At 42.1% G+C, this 17,272-nt stretch overlaps 1 protein-coding gene across 5 annotated transcripts in view; it reads left to right on the top strand.

Moving 5' to 3' along the window:
• The first annotated feature begins 4,984 nt into the window (after nucleotides 1-4,984).
• The window catches only part of LOC110527541 (zinc finger E-box-binding homeobox 2), a 75,503-nt gene continuing 63,215 nt past the window's right edge, over nucleotides 4,985-17,272 (top strand). For all 5 annotated transcript variants that reach the window (XM_036983025.1, XM_036983023.1, XM_036983022.1 and 2 more), the window contains exons 1-2: nucleotides 4,985-5,168; nucleotides 6,660-6,818. In XM_036983025.1, coding sequence (XP_036838920.1) covers nucleotides 6,746-6,818 — 73 coding nt within the window. In that variant the 5' untranslated portion in view covers nucleotides 4,985-5,168; nucleotides 6,660-6,745. The remainder of the gene's footprint in view (nucleotides 5,169-6,659; nucleotides 6,819-17,272) is intronic.

Below are 17,272 nucleotides of genomic sequence, written 5' to 3'. Positions count from 1 at the left end.
TTAAGCACCCTGGTTCAATCTAAGGCTGTATCACAACTGACCGTGATCAGAAGTTCCAAAGGCTGGTGAACAGTTGGCCCAGCGTCGTGAGGGTTTGGCCGGGGAACGCCATTGTCATTGTAAATAAGATAAATAAAACAGCTAGTCGTCTTTTACCTACCTTGCAGTGACAAGCAGCTTCACGTTGATTATTACTTCTCTGAGGATGAAAATAAATCACAAACAATGTTAAGATAGACAGCGTTACAACTCACAATGACTAAAGTATGCTCTATTATTTTACATCCTGGTCATTTAAAGAGTCAAGTACCCCCCCCCCCCCCCCTCTCTCTCTCTCTTAGGAGGACTGAACCTGGTAATTGTCCTACCATAATTTCATAAAATAAACAGTGTCTGGTAGTTGGGAGGGTGGGGAGAATTACATGTCATTTTCTGCATTGTTACTTCAGCCTCGTCAAATTGAGTTTATTGGCTTTTTCTCCATGACATATTACCCTTGCAATGGACCAGGTTAGTGTAAATGAACACACTGTATTGGAATTGCTGAGAGATTGCTGAGACAGAGCGAGAGAGAGGGTAGACATGGTTTGGTTTGAGGATATAAGTCAGTTATATTAATTGTATTTCTATGTCCTAAGAGGAAGTAGCTTGCGTCATATATGGAAGCAGACGTAAAAAAAAGGCTGATATGCAAATGTAGGTGGAGATTAGAGATACAACAATTATTCAAATGTTTTATCAATCACGCATCATAGCCACCCTCATTTATTAATTCCAGGGAGTGATAAGTCATCTTTAAGAGTCGAGACTGAAATACGTTTCCTGTTTTCCTGAACAGCTTACCTTTAGGTAAAAGAGGACTAACTCTTGTCCATGTTAAACATGAATTGACTGTGTTTTATGTTTCTATCCCTTCTTGGTATATATGCTTCACAAAGAGGGACAACCAAAATATTAACACAGAAATGCTGGTCTTTCTGAGTCCCTCATAGCCTCCCTCCACCAATCTGTTACTTTTCTGGCCACTGGGGACCTGACCTCTTTCCACAGGAAAGATACAAAGTAAAGCAGAACATCTGATCTGTGTCTTATTGAGCTGCGCAACTGAATAAGTTGTCGTTCGCAGTCTCAATCACAATGCACTTACTCTGTTGATTTTAACAAGAGCAACCAACAGAAGAAAAATCAATACGTTTCTGACGTAAGAGTTTTGTTTCTAAGCAATCTGTTCTGTTACTTTGTGATCTCTGTCTCTCTCTCTCTCTCTCTCTCTCTCTCTGTCTCTCTCTCGCTCTCTCTCTGTGTCCCTCTCTCTCTCTCTGTCTCTCTCTCTCTCTCTCTCTCTCTCTCTGTCTCTCTCTCGCTCTCTCTCTCTCTCTGTGTCCCTCTCTCTCTCTCTCTCTCTCTCTCTCTCTCTCTCTGTCTCTCTCTCTATCTCTCTCTGTCTCTCTCTCTCTCTCTCTCGCTCTCTCTCTCTCTCTCTCTCTCCCTCTCTCCTCGCTTTCACTTTCTTTTATACACACTGAGAAACATCTGAAGTGTTTTTGAGAAAAGCACAAGCAAAGGAGAAGTGCTCGTTTGCCTCTAAGTCCTGTAGCGAATGTAAACCAAATTCACGTTGCGCGTTTGAGACTTCTCCTCGACGATCACACAAACACACACGGTCACCTCTGTTCTCCAATTGTCCATCAATCGCTCATGTTCTTCACTCTGTTACACTGCAAGCAACGGCGGAGTTTAAAATGGCATTATATCTACAGCTATTTACAGTAGTGGGATCCGCACATCACAAAACGGGTCCCATAGAGAGATCTACAGTCAATGTTGTTGTCGTCATTGTAGTGTAGGGAGAGGGAGGGAGAGTTACAAACCAAATAGAGGGATAGATGTGACCTGGGCAAGATGCTTTGTGTCACACCATTCTCATTTAGGCCCTTATACATTGTATAGTATACCGAACACCTTTAGAAGGTTGTCAACTGCATGTTTAGGGCCTCGGACATACTTCATACTCACCATCGCTGTAAGGAGCTGTCAGAGGGTGTATAGGATATAAGTAGTCATAAAGGCAGTCATACCTGGTGTGAGACATTGAATTATCTTCAACATAAATCTTACTTAACATAATGTATCATATACCGTACTTGAGGTACGTGAAATTATTCAGGGGGAGACATTAAAACAGTGAAATGTAGAGCAGTTTTGGGGTATGTTCTCATGTACAGGAAATGACATAGTCCTGTTCTCCTCCTCCTCCACTCATCCCCCTCACCCCTCGCTCTCTTATTTAGTTTGGGGATTCCACTCCATTTGATTCTTTCCCCACCACCACCTGTGCATTCTCCTCCTCTCCCTCCTCCTCCTCCTAAGTTGTAGCGTAGATGTGACATTTCCAGGGAGCAATTCCATCTCGGTCGCCGCTCCTTTCTCAGCACAGAACAGCAGGCCTGCAGGGAGTTGGAATCCAAAGATACGTGTGTTTCCATGGGACTGTGTGGGGAGGACAACAGAAATGATATATCTTTGGGAAAATAGAATCGTTTTGTGCCTGGTTTGTAATGGCACAACGGACTATGATGTGTGTAGCTGCTGTACTTGTACCTGTCGAGTTCTCCTGCCAACGCGTTGTGGTCAGACAAAACAGCGTATTAGTGTACAAAGAAAACACCCACTATGCTTTATGACACTGCTGTAGCACGTGGGAAGTCCAATCTGGTGCCTGATATAATCATGAACAGTAGTGTGCTTCAGCAGTGGAGTCTATGAACTGAACGGAGACACCGCCTGTCCTCTGCATTCAAAGTGTGGCAGACACAAATGCACTGTGTTTTAACACTGGACTCCTTACACCTGACAGGTGCGTGAACCAGTTGACCGGTTGATCAACTACCAGGTTAAATACCAGGATCATTACTGATTCCACTGTGCATTCTGTACTGCAACACTTATGTTATAAACCATTGGCCAACATTGCTTCTGTGGAGCATAGGATATAAGCCATATCGTTTTTTTGTTGTCGCACAACATGCTCATTTAAATGTCAACCTAGTTGAAATGGACATAGCCTATATGCATTTACTGCTTCATGAAACAGTCGTATTTGAGTCCTTGATAAATACATAAGTAATGATAAAACTGACAAAGGGCATATATATGCTGCATTGATATTCATACCAGCAAACATGGCACGTGCAAATAAAGACACTTGCTTTCTAGAGCCACAAGAGTGTGTTGTGTTGCCTCTCAATTAAATGAACAGATTCATTAACCCTAAAGTCCCCCTATAGGTCAACCATCGTCAGTAATCCCTTTTCACGCTGTATATGTTTGTATAAAATATTCAAGCTGAAAGCAAGGAGCGGTGTCACTCAGAGCGCGAGGGGATGAATGAGCAGGGGACACCGCTCCAGTCGTGGAGCGGCAGCACAGTGGGATTTGGCAAGTCAAACAGAGACCCTGCACTTGCTTGACATACATTCAGTGCGCACTTAAAATGAATGACTTTGCGTCTTTATCTGGCTTGCAATTGTAGGCTATTATTTGCTGTCAAAGTCGGAAGCGAATCACACGCCTACACCAGTCTTCATCTCTCACACACGCTGTACATAACATTAACCTCACACAAAGCAGATAACTCCGTGGAGCTGCAAAACTTGAGTTGGGAGTAGCCTACCTACCAGCTGCAGTAAAGCGGGTCCACCTCTCTTCAAGTCTGTAACGCTCTATCACCTGGCTGTGACCAATAACAGCTGCATAAATGACAACAAAGTTATTTTGTACATAACTAGCTAATGAAAATATAACAGTGCAATATAAATAGAGTCGTAGGCTGTAAATAAATACAATACTGTACATGTAATAATTAACATAATAATAATAATATTACAAACACAACATTATATTCATATGGTTTATAATAATCTGAATTATAATGACTACAATTATATATAATTCATTCAAATTAATTGCAGATAAAAAAATATTGAAAAATACTCTAATAGCAATCTATTTTCAGCTGTGTTGTCTATATCGACCGTCTTTTGGAACATTTAATGCCAGATGCTGAGCACCTTTTCCTCTCGAGCTGTGCTTCCGAGCTCTCTGGAATTTGATTGGCTTCGGACAAAGGCATCAAACAGTCGAGCATCTTGATTGATGATTTAATTATCCATACAGTTGATAACTGCATAGGACAGGACAGCAAATATAATACTTTATTTACATAACCAATCACAGCGTTGCAAAGGTGGAGCCTTCCTCTCCATTTACAGCGAGAGAGAGAGACATACATTGAAGCAGCAGCATCACCAGGAAATAAATAAATTAATCAAATAGAGAAACATGAATTGGAGTAATAGCCATGTCGTATAGTTGCAATAGAGTGAAATATGTTCGTCGATATAACCTTGAATAACACCAGTGAAAAAAAATGAATGAAGTATACACTTGACGTCTTTCAAACCTGAAACACACCGGGAAAACTTCAACGAAAGTACCTGTACGCACCTGACTGCACCTGGCACGTGCGAGAAGCACCTCAATATACACATCTCTTTCACATCCCTGGTATGTGTGAGACTGTTTTGGAGAGTCAGTCAAACTTCCAACGCTTTCATTTTGGTCCGTTTTCCCCCTTCCAGTTGTGGTCATGTCGGTTGAATAAGAGTGTTCCAACTTTTCTTCTTCTGGATAATATTCTTTCTTCTTCGGCTGCTATACATGGTAGTCATAGTCCGACAGTCACAGTTAATTTCACTCGGATCAAACAGCCTGGGAGAGAGAGAGAAGAAAAAAAACGTATTACGTTTAGCAAAAGATGCTCACGTTTGGTCCTTCTCAATTATCCCCTCCGGTGACGATAGGTGGCGCGTGTCCCAGGGTTGGTTCTCTCCTCTCCACTGTATTACAGAAAAGAGAAAGAAAAAAATGTCATTAGAAGAGGCGTAACACGTCAGTCCGTCCCCAGGTTTGTTTCCTGGAGTGTCTGAAAGAGATCAGTCCTAACCTGCCCTAGCAGGAATAACGGTCCTTTTCGAACCACTATTTCTAAGGCTTTATTATCATTGCAAGGATCCCTGCACATTTCTCTCCACAATTGCTTACCGCTGCAGTCTCGTGTTATCACTACAACCGAAGTCAACCGAAGAGATACTACTATAGGAAATCAGGTATGTGTCCATTTCTTTACCTCGACTAATAACCTTTATACAATGGGTCATTTATAGTTTTAGAGATTGCGACTTAGAGCTTTTGTAGGGGCTTTGGTGCTATAGCATTGCGTTCACGTTAAACTTTCTCCACCTGCACAGGTGGATGAGGGAGCGGTGCGCTTTAAGTATCTAGGCTTGCAGTGCGTTTCATCAGAGAAGATGCAGTTTTGTAGAATTTGCTGAAAAGCCTATAAATAATAAGCTCGGTCTTCTTCAGCTTTGGATTCAGTTTCACCGAGCCATGCATGCACCCTTTTGTGTCCAACTCGTTTTTGTTAGTGTCTTTCTGTATCCTTTGGTTTCGTAGAGTAGAAGTTATCTGTCTCACAATAGGGTAAATATTCGCTTATCATTTCAACGTCATTTACATTATTTTGTTCAGATAGCTATAATCTGTTTCATATCCTGTCTGGATAATTGTATTTTTGTTGACACATCATTTTCTGGTATTTGTAAGTTTTTTTTGTTTATTTGTTCTTCCTGTCGTGGGTCGTTCCCCATAGCAATACAATCCAATGGCAGAAATTAACCCACTAATTTTTGATCGATTAGTACATTGAAATCATGAATGTTTTCATGTTTTGTCAGTTTTTACTTATTTATTCACGTACGTTTTTCAGCATGATAGGCCTAAAAACATAAAATAGGCATGCAATCTAAAATGAATCTTAAATTAACACATTTTGTAATGTTCGTAAATTAATGGTGGAGTTCTTTTACATTTAGGCATTTAGGATCTACGTATTTCACAACACAGCTTTATGTATCATCTTTATTTTGTATTGTCTTGTGTTGTACGTGATATATTGCCTGGCGGATTGAAACTGTTCTTTTTTCTGCCTTTCTGATATTTACATTTGACACAAAGCCTAACGTTGAACTCACAACTTTAACATTGTGTCATCATCAATATCGGTTACTCTCAATTTAAAAAAATGTAGGTTAAAAAAACATGAACCCGGATAAATCAATGTAGGCCTGCTGTTTGCGATGTACGAGTTATTATTTTATATATAGATATATCGAAGCAGAACATAAAATGGAAACAGCACAAAATAAAAAAAAAAAGAGAAATGATCAAACTTTTCTTATTTAAATTAACACAATGTAAAAACGCATGCTTAATCCAGCAGGGCCAGTCCGTGTGAATTATTCCTCATGCTGAAGGTGTATCTATCTCCCTGTCTCCCCCTTTCTCTGCATCCTCTCTTTCCCCGTCGTCAATGTTCACTTCCACTTATCATCATCCCGATCACTGGCATTATACAGATCAACAATACATTGATCGACCCCTTATCGTACTTTATTTAGCATGGGTATAAAATAAACGTTTTGTATATCAGTTGGGTTTTCTATTATTTTCTGTTTCATTTGGCGCCTGATATTTAAATGGATACTCCCAGTCGGTCCAGTGTACCCACATTGTTGCTGCCTGTGTTTGGTTGTTAGATATTGAGCCTGCGTGCCGCTGCTGCTGCTGCTGCTGATTCAAGGAGTCGAGTCCATGCGAGCTGCCATCTGATCCACTCTTATCAATGAAGCACGAGATCATGGCGGATGGCCCCAGGTGTAAGAGGCGAAAACAAGCCAATCCAAGAAGAAAAAACGGTAAGAAAAGACAGGAAAATAACAAACTGTCATTTGCGAAATATGTTTGTTGTGGATCTAGATTTGTAATGTTGTCACTGTTGACTGTAGTTCAGAGGGGCTGGCTACGAATTGCCAAATGCGTGTTCTGTTCTGCTCTCGTCTCATAGGAAATAAAGGGACACTTCTAACTGGGAAATAATGCGTAATGTGTCAGTATTGTGCTGTGTACACAGGCGGGACTGTCTATCCTTCGTTGTGAAATTAGGAGCACAACGTGTTCGCTCATTTCGTCATTTTTACAGAGACAATTTGGTGGAAGTTGTAATAAGTTGAGAGTTTATCGTTGTGCGAAAAGACTGAGTAGCAGTGGGAGGAATTTCAGAAAGTTCCCCCTGCCCAGATAACGGTTCAGTCGCGAAGTCCCTTATTTTCCACCAAGACAAACCCGTTAGATGAGGACTAATTTTATTTGCTGTTCTGTACTTGACGTACCTGTAGATTTAGTTGTTTGAGTATTTTATTTCAGCAAGTGTTTGTTCCTTATGTTACGCATTGCTTAGACTCTCACACCCCTGAGTATATTATGACATTAATGTAATTCATTTTTATATGTCTACACGTTATTGGTATGTTTAGTTCTCGCGTTTTACCCAAATGATTTGTTGTAGTGTCTATCTACTTTCTCTCGAAGCATAGTCCCCTTTTAGTAGGGAATGATTAGTGTCCCACACCGTTGGCAATTGACAAGAATATGAAACAGAACATGGGGGGGACAATTCGCAGTGAACAGGCTGCAATAGCTTAGTTTACTAATTTATTGTAACCAAATAAGATGGCATGTGCGCTAAGATGGTGGTATTGACCGGTGGTGTGTCTCGTGTCATTTATTGTATTATTAGCAATATGAAGTGCTTTGTGTGGAGCAAATAGCGGCGAAGCATACATTTGTCACTCTATTATTGTCAACTGTTTGTCCACCCACCGAACTGTGTTACATGTTGGGAGTTATTGAGCCATCTCGTGGATCGCTTTTCGGAGGGAGTATACGTTTGTTCCATTCCCTTTTGTGGACTGTTGACTACAATACACCCCGTGCACAAGTAAATCCAGCATCACCACATGTCTGGGTCCCGAGATATATTCTTACACGGGAATGCTTTGCATTTTATTTTGTCCCTGGGATTTTCAGTCTCTGTTGTTGTACAAAGTAGCCTTATCAAATGCGTCTGAATTTTGCTCATACTTGTGAAATGTCTCCCTTTATGTGGCTCTTTTCCTTATTAAATGTTGTGTATTGATTTTGCACAATCAATACAAGGAGAGTCATTGATGCTTACAAGTGTAGCTTCAAGCTTGTTGTTGTTCTGAATATCAAAAGATAGGAGTGAAAGTAGGTTCCCCCTTTTCACTGTAGTTTCTAGGAGATAAGAATGTTCTTTCCTCTGAGCACCAGTTCCCACCTGTTCCAGTAAACAAAAGTTTGGATTACTTTAAAACACTCCATTCAAGTAAGTGTTTTCTGACAAACACACACCTGATGATTGAGATTTGCATTTGTCAGAAACAAAAATCCTTTCAAGTTCCCGCCATGCAACAGCAGAAAGCAACCTCACACACTCTCAAATGCAAAAAAAATAATTAACATGTTATTTTAGTCGCTTCCCCCTCAGTGCCGAGGTGGTGTGCAGCGTGCACATATTATAGGCTGACTGAGCAAGTCGAAATTCGACATTCTAGATTCTATCATATTTTTTGAATATGCCATTGTGGTCCCGGAGTTGCCCCCCCCCCCCCCCCCCCCCCCATTTACATTTTTTACATTTTCTCGTCATGGGATGCCTTCAATAGCTCTCTCCCTTTGGGAATGCTGTGGTTGAACTATTCAGACAGAGTGGATTTCATTTTCTCCCCTGGATGCATGGGGAGATGTCATAGGAGCTGAGCTTGTGTGTCTGGCCGATAGATAGCACCCCTATATAGCTATATATGAGGATCCTTATCAGACAGATAGCCTACATACTGAGATTACTTAAACAATATATATTTTTTAAATAGACCATCTATTGAAATATTTTGAATATTGATAGATTGATGATGTAAATGATTTATTTATGATATGGGTAGAGAAATAAATGTTGTTTTTTCTGCATGGCAGTTTTGTCATGTTTCCCAGAAAACATGTATCTGTAGTTGTAGAATATTTTGAGTAGGATTTAAACGTTTCGACTCACAATTATAGCTAAATTCTATAGCCAGTATTTTGATCTTAGAGTGAGACTCTGCAATTCCAGGTGAATTTATTCAGATTAGGTTATTTGGTCACATTATAGTAGGCAATAATGGTTCTATAGCCATAAATGGTGTATTTGGCTTCGCTGTTTGTTGATAACACACCTACGCCGTGAGATTCTATAGGCCCACATATACATGCTTATCACATCCAGAGTTAAAGAGTGTAAAGTCAATCTCACAGTTCGGTGCAACATGATATTGGCAACCCTGTAGTTTTGTTGGAGTTTTCTCTCTGCCTGCCTTCCCAGGTGTTGCAAGTCAGACCCAGCTGCGGGGTCTCTACCTCGCTGTGTGTTTCTAAGTACAGCTGGAAAAGTACTCCACAAACCTTTTCCCTTCTAATTGGATTAGTCAAATCAGTACTGTTAGAAAGTAGTACTTTTGCACGGCATACGTTCAGTTTCCACACTTTTATTCCTCTCTCAGTATGGGTAAAGAGAAATGTACTATGGAAATGACAGACAGTGGTACTGGTCAGCATCTCCTGTATCTCCATCTACTTTGTTTTACGTTCAACTTCGGAGTAATGTTGGAGTTGTGTGCCTTATGTGGTTTTGCCTGTACAGCGCGTGCCATTTTATGAGTTGGTACATAAAAAACGCTACCACTTTTTCAGGAGACGTTTCAAATGTGAAGGTGGCAATTCCAAAGGTCTGTTTCTCTGACATTTCCTGTAATACAATGCAAAGACCTATACATTTTCAATCAACAGAAAGCCTCTCCATAGATGTTACCATGCTCCAGGATATGTTGATTACATAATTAAAGGTACAAAACCAAAGGATGACACTTTCCAGCTTCTCTCTGTCTCTCTCTCTCTCTCTCCCTCTCTCTCTCTGGCTCCAATAGTTTAATACAATGCTGTGAATGTGATTATAAAAGGCTGTGTGCATTCACGCTAAAGATATAAAGGAGTCCTACTAATTCTTTAGCCTCAGCCCTGCCTTCAGCCCAAACAATGGCAGATTCCTTCCAGTCTAAACATTTTGTCCATCTCTATTATTCATTTGCTTTTAAGGTGCATTTGCTCCCGAGTCGAAGAGAAAAAGCTCCCCTTCCCTTTCCTTCCCCCCCACCAAGCCCCCCCCCCCCCCCCCTTTCCCTTTTCACAAATGTTTTCCTCTTTCCAAGGTAGGCACTATTTTGTTGCTGTCACAGGGAAAAGGAGGGCAGGTTCGCTGGCGCTCACGGACAATTGATTGTCAGTCGTAATGTGTTTCATTTACATGTTTTATAATGTCAATAGTGCTGGGGTGTCCACTGTACCATTCATGCTGCCATTCCCACAAGGGTGCAATTGTCTAAGCAGCCATAGCCGGTCACCTTTTCTGATGGCTTTTTCACTCGGGCAAAAAAAAAATGGGAAGGGCGGTGTTGCCGTGGTGCATCAGTGTTTAGAGAAGGATTATTTTGTTTAAGCAAGTGAAATAATTACTGCAGATATTACGAGCCAGCAAGAAATAATCTCCCTTCGGCAGGGACCTGCACTGTTCGCATGGCAGCAGTGACAGTGGTGAGGCATGAGGTGTCCAGACAGACCCAGGTTTTTTTTTATTTTTAGAAAAGCTATTTCATATATGTCATATGATGAGGTATTATTAGATTATTTACTTTAGACTCATAGGCTGATGGTGTCTGGCAATGGTAGATGCGGCATGTTGAGGATGTGTGTTTTTTTTTTGGTGCACTGTTCCCAAAACAACATCCTGATCCTGATTTCTGGCATGTCGTTACGCGAGAGACCTTTGTTGCCCTTTTCACGCTTTTCAAGCAGATACAGTTTGGTTGATGCTTCACTGTAGTTTGGTGTTTGTCTTTTTTTTTTATCAAACGGGGGTCATCATGAGCTTAATATATCCTTCTGCTAAAACGACTATAGTCGGACGTACACCACTGAACACTTTTGTGTTACTGGATCTCTACCTGTTAGATTTCAGAACTTCCAGAATATTAAAAAAAGCTCCATATGCATTCCATCGCCTAGTGTGGGCGACTTTCGACTTTTTAAAGGTTTTAGTTCATTCAAAACAACATAGATCTCCCTGACATCACGTTCAGCCACAAACACATGTCGTGAGGAACCAGATTCATGCCAGTATCAGACGATTATGAATCTGACAGAACACTAATGACCATCTCCTCAGTCGGACACCAATTCGCAACTTTTATCCCAAAACATTTTGTCTGTTTAAAAATAAATAAAAAAAATACCATTTTTATTTTGTTTTGGGTTCTATATATTTTTTTTTTCTCCGTCTCTGGCTTGTGAAGATATTTCCGCCTAACAGGGAGAACACACACAGCAGAGGCACCGTTAGCTGAACCCCTGACACCACGGTCTTTGGAATGCCTTAGGTATGGTTTCACTTTTGCTCACATCAATGCTGACCTGAATGTCTTTCATATCTGATCCGCCGTGTCTCTCCCAGTAAACATCCCCCGAGGGGAGAACAAAGAAAGGAGCTCTTCTTCTTCTTAATCACAATTCAGCCCTTTCACCGCCAGCAGGCTACATTTGCATTCAGCATCAGAAAGGCCGAGATGAAAAGGGGGGGAAAAAGGGAAAGCAAGAAAGGAGAGCAATAGCAAAAAAAAAAAAAAAAAAAATGGCAGAAGGGTGGGTGGTGAACAAAATAACTTAGGTGTTTGTGGCTGTTTGTTGGGTGTCCCCTGGTTACTAGCCTAATATAGCTCCTACTCTACCGGGGTAGGCCTGGCCCTCCTGACAGTCAGATAGTGTTACGAGATGGCATGCCTGTACTATTCATGGACACTCACTCTCACACTTAAAAAAAAATAAAAATAAATGAAAAGGTGTCTGAAACGGATCAGATTCTAACTTAAGAAGTCTATACTAACTAGGGGCAGGTGTGTTTTTACACAATTACTTTTTTTGGGGGGGGGTGTTTTTGTTGTTGTTGTCCATTTTGAAATAAGAATTGGGGCGCAACGCAGTGCTTATGTCTACTGTTGTTTGTCAAATTGCATTCTCACGTGATATTGTAGGGATTCCTTGTGGATGTGTGTTTTGTATGTCACTAGAAGAGCAGGTGTGTCAGAGGTCAATAGGAGAGACTATTTCTGGAGTTGTTGCAGTGTGATCTTTCAAAGTATCATGTTAGTTGATACACTATGCTGGGTTTACTGAGAAAAGTTTAGTCGTTGTGTTATGTGATGAAAATAAAACCCAGTTCAAACAGTGTTGCCATTTTTGTTTCTCTTTACTTTATAGCTCAGTACTCTCTCTACTTTAAGATTAGATTTGGTCCCCCCCCCTAGAAATGTGGACCAAAGTTTAACCGCATGCTTCCACTTCTCTTAAGTTGGTTGGCAAGATATCTTTATTGTCTAGTGAGATCTATTTCTCCTCTCTCCTCTCTCTCAATCAGACTAAAGAATCATGTATGCAAATCCGTTGCCAAGCTTTGAAAGGGGGGATGCTTCAGCCTACAACTTTAAATGCATCATGTGATATGAATTCCAGATTCTTTCTTTTTTCTTTTCCAACCAGAACTTTTTGTTAAGAAAAAAAAAAAGGTTATTAGTACACCCCCCCCCCCCCCCCATCCCAAGCTGACCGGGATTTAGACAGATTTACTTCAGCAAACACCTTTGGACACTGGGGGAAAGTAGGAGTCTGTTTGCAAAAGGAGTCTTTTGTTCCGAGAGGTGCAGGGATAATTCTTTACTAGGCAAGCGTGATATTAACCCATGCTTCGATACCAGGGGAAGTGGTTAACTCTTTGTGGGCACACACTCACTCTTTACTTGGACAGTTCAGGTTTCTGCTCTTCGCATGCATAGAACATTTTCTCATCTCTTTTGACAACTTTCCCTCTCTCCCTTTCCGGTGCCTTCTTCTTGTGTACCTTGTCTGAAGTAGAGTCAGGACAGCCTGTTCCATGTTCTGCTTTGTTTTTTTTGTGTGTGTGTGTGTGGAAAAGCTGCGAGATCTTGGATAGGGGACTCGCTTGGCTTTAACGAATACCCAACCCATCATTATAGCTGAAATTCCTTCCCTCTGCAATAGCTTCAGCTCTAGTTGCTGTTCTGCTGGCAATGTCTTCTGTGCTGCTTACTTATGTTACTGTCGAGGACCACGTACTGGTTAGTTTCTTGCGTCATCGGTGAATAAGAAAAATGCATGAATCATAACCAATGAGGAGGCAGTCCTCAAGCCCCTTGGCTTAATATGTTGATTTGATGACTCAATATTCATAATGCTTAAGGCGAATAGACATTTGATCATGTTTTGATGAGGATCAAGTCTTAATAAGTTTGACTTGTTTTGAGACCCGGTTCACTTTATCCCCCTCTAATTCTTCGTCCTGCGCTGGATCATATCGTGCTGTATTTGGCTGTGTGTGTGTTGTCCGTAGAACAGGTTGTGTGTGTGTGTGTGTGTGTGTGTGAGGACCTTAGCGACTCGCGAGTGTGAAAGATTGAATGATGGAGGAGAAGTGACAGAATTAAAGGTGTTTGCGGCGCCGCTCCGCCGTGACTCGTCCTCTAAACCCCGTCTCTGTCACCGTCCTCTTGTGACTTGACAGTTCATATCCACTCCCCTGTAAGGTGATGTGAACTCACACACCACTGAAGCTGGAGCATATTCAGTCGACTGTCTTTCTCTTCTTTCATTCGTTCCTTGGCTCTTTTCCTTTTTTTCTGTGTGTGTGATACAGACACAAGGCAAACACTGAAATTGAAACTTCAGTGGACTGGCAAATAATTGCATGCATTTTGGATTGTACATTTATGTGTGTACTTCCTTATCCTAAGCCCACAATGTTTTATGCATTGGGTGAGAAAAATACATTTTTGAAAAATATCATGCCTCATTTGACATTTTCTCAAGTGAAAATGCGAAGTCTTTTTTTCGGCCCATCCATTCGGTTCCTATCCCGCTGTTTGCACACATCTAGTTGTTTACAATGGCTTGCGTGTGATTTTCAAAATGTTCCACGTGTCAACCCTCCTATTTGCAAGGTACACTTGGTGTGACTTGCGACAGGTTGCATAGCAGGTGGGAATGAACATTTCCATTTCTTAACGAAACAAATTAGAAGTTCAAAGGCACCGCGTTTTGTGCGCATAATCGTATATTTCATTACGATGTGCTGCATCTGACTTGCAGTCAGCGTAATACACAGCAACTCGACAGTTCTAGCAATACACCGTCTGGGCTTCAGAACAAGGACAAATTCAATGGAAATCTCCCATTTCTGCTGATTGTCCTCTTACAATATACATCTGGATTTTCCTCACGAGTGAGTAAGTATAGTGCCCACATGCATGACACGTCCCCCATAGCCTAAACAGCATGTATTCCGCAAGTTCAATAATGACTGTATTATGGCCTATAGAAATATCGGTGTGCTAATGATAATGGCTAAGAGTATATCACTCCATACTGCTGTCGGGGATGGGGAGAGGGTCTACTAAAAAGCTAAAAAAGGAAGGTAGCAACACTAGTTGTGAGGAAAATAAGAGGCGCTTTATCTCATCAGATGCCTTTTGATCCGGTTGGTAGTGTGTGAATGGCGCTGTGTTTCTCTGTCCGCTGTTCGTTATCCGCATGTTCAAAGTTGTCACCCTTTACGGGAAAACAGTGCCCGAAAGTGGTCCCTCTGTTTCCTGTTTCGTCCTCTGAAGTCGGTGGATTTAGTTTTTTCACCAAGTCTGACCAGGCACGCGCACGCACGCACACACACACACACACACACACACACACACACATACTCTTTGATGTATGTTTGACTGTCAGGTGGAAGAGCACTCCTGGCAAGGTCATGGACACATGGGACAATCAATAAGAGATTGTCAGATTAAGGTATCATGACATGTAGGACTTTTTCCCCACATATGACTCAATGCATTTTACATTGTTATGCTATTCCCCTTACTAAGACCTAATAGAACATGTTGCCTCATTCCAGCTCATTTCCTTCCATTTGTTTGAATCATGTAGATGCCAAGTCACCTAGAGATATTTTCTCCTTTCCTACCTTTGCCCGGTTGGAAATGGAGACGGTTGTGTCTGTCTTGATTAAGGACGTACTGGGTCCGTGTTGAATATTATGGAAGGTAACTGTGCCACTGTTATTTCTTTGTAATTGCAGTTGATTGCTGGGCAGATTCAGTCATTTGTAGCGCTACATTTTTGTCACTTTATACGCTTTCATCTTATCGCTTGATCAACTGAGCTCTTAACCGAACGCTGCAGCAATGGAGGAAATTGTATGAAATTACGTTTCCCCTTGTTATTCAAACATACATTTAACCTTTGGTAAAAGTGAGCCAAGGAGAGAGAAAAAACACACACCTCCCCCCTTTAAATGTCATCGGTAGTAAGGACACGTGTAAAGATAGTGTGTGAACCAGTCTGGCCTTGTAAAAACTCCGAGGTGAATTCTCGTGTTAATAGGTTCTGACTGGCGATGGAGCCCCCACTGAACGGCCTGCGCCCCGCCGCTGTCAAACACCAATGTCAAACAAACACCTCCTCAGGTAGCTGGAGGATAATCACACCGACAGGCCTGTCCTCAGCCTTTCTGACACACAGGACCAGAGCCATGGGGTGGAGGCAGGGTCAGGGGAAAAGGGCTGGGGTTGAGGGCTAGGGTATGTTTCTGGGAATGGGGTAGGGGTGGAGGGCTACGGTTAGGATTGGGGCAGGGTTTGGGACTAGTTGCGGCAAAAAAAAGGCCTGGGCTGACTCGGTGCCTAGACTACCCTAGCCTCTACCTGCATTATCACTGACTGTTTACATTCTGTAAATCCAGGCTCGACCCCAGCCGTCAGTAATTACTGGCTACTCCCTGCTTTCCTACCCAAAGGAAGATTCACTCTTATCACTCCAGCGTCTTGTTCCAACATTCCTGAGATAAATTCTCCATCACTTTGTTATTCTTACTACTTAGGGGTATTAGAATTAGCATGCCCATCAAAGCAGACCTTGTACTTTCCTTCTCTCCACGGCCATATCAGTGGTCGTACATTACGCCGGGGATGCACCGTTGGCGGCAGCATAGTTGAATAGTGTTCAGGCAGAGTCGTATCGAACTGAGCCACTGACATCACAGGGAGTCAGGATGATGAAGTTGTGTAAATATATGGCTGGGTAGCACGGAAGTTAGGTTAGAGCCACACAGGTACTTAGTCTTGTGAATTAAAGGATTAATCAAATGGCACTTCACGGTCCAGGTACCTGGTTGCATCAGTGCTTTGTTAAGAAAATGTGTAGGAGGAGAAAGTCTCTCAATATTCTGTCTGTTTTCATTCAAATGGCAGGGACATGTAGTAGAGGTGGTGAGGTAGAGGGAGAGAGACTGTGAGAGGCAGAGAAAGAGAGAGATAATTTCCCTGTATGTATTCTAGTATTGAATGGGTCTGGGATATTATAGTGGCTCAACATGCCAAGTAGGCTACCTTGTAAACTGGCTATCACAGGATCTCTAATGTTATTACTTTTCATAATTAGTTACAGCAACACTCGGTCCATACTGCCGGAAAGGAATATTCCTTAGTAATTAAAGTCATGAAATATTCAGTTATGCCTACCTTTTCAGCAGTCTCTCAAATGAGGCAGCCATTTTTAATGTCCACACGGCCTCTGATTTTATTATAATGGCAGCTTGGCACATCTGCAATTAGTACTTCTACTGACAGTTACCATTTCTGAGGAGCGGTAAGAGGCAGCAAGGGGACACGGGCGGAGGGGGGGGGGGGGGGGGGGGGGGGGGGGACGCGGAGCCGGGCGCTATTACATGTGCACCAAAAGCCTCCCTCTCTCTTTAACCTTGTTGTGTTTTTTTCTTCCTCTCTGACGCAGAGGTTACCTTTTCCCAACGGTGCAAAATCGACTTGACATAACTGTTCATCAGTTTCAGGATTCTCCCCTGAGGTATTTGCATCAAATCAGCTCAGTCAAGCTTCAAGTTGAAATTGGCAGGCCAGAACCTGACAGCCAGGGTAGGGACTGGGGAAAGAGACAGGGAACTGACAGTGGCAGGGCGGGAGGGTGAGACAAATCTCTCCCTGGCTTGGCCAGGGTGGAGGAGAGAAGCGAGAGAAAAGGCCCCTGAGTGAGCTAGGCCACAGGGGTAATGGGCGCAAAGTTAGGCGGATGAAGGGATGAGTAGGCCTTTTTTTCTCGACTTTTTTCTTCCCTTTTTCGCCTC

This window comes from Oncorhynchus mykiss, chromosome 7 (genome assembly GCF_013265735.2).
Source record: "Oncorhynchus mykiss isolate Arlee chromosome 7, USDA_OmykA_1.1, whole genome shotgun sequence".
Classification (NCBI taxonomy): Eukaryota; Metazoa; Chordata; class Actinopteri; order Salmoniformes; family Salmonidae; genus Oncorhynchus; species Oncorhynchus mykiss.
Note: the sequence above shows the minus strand (reverse complement) of the source record. Positions and strands in the feature narration are given on the sequence as shown.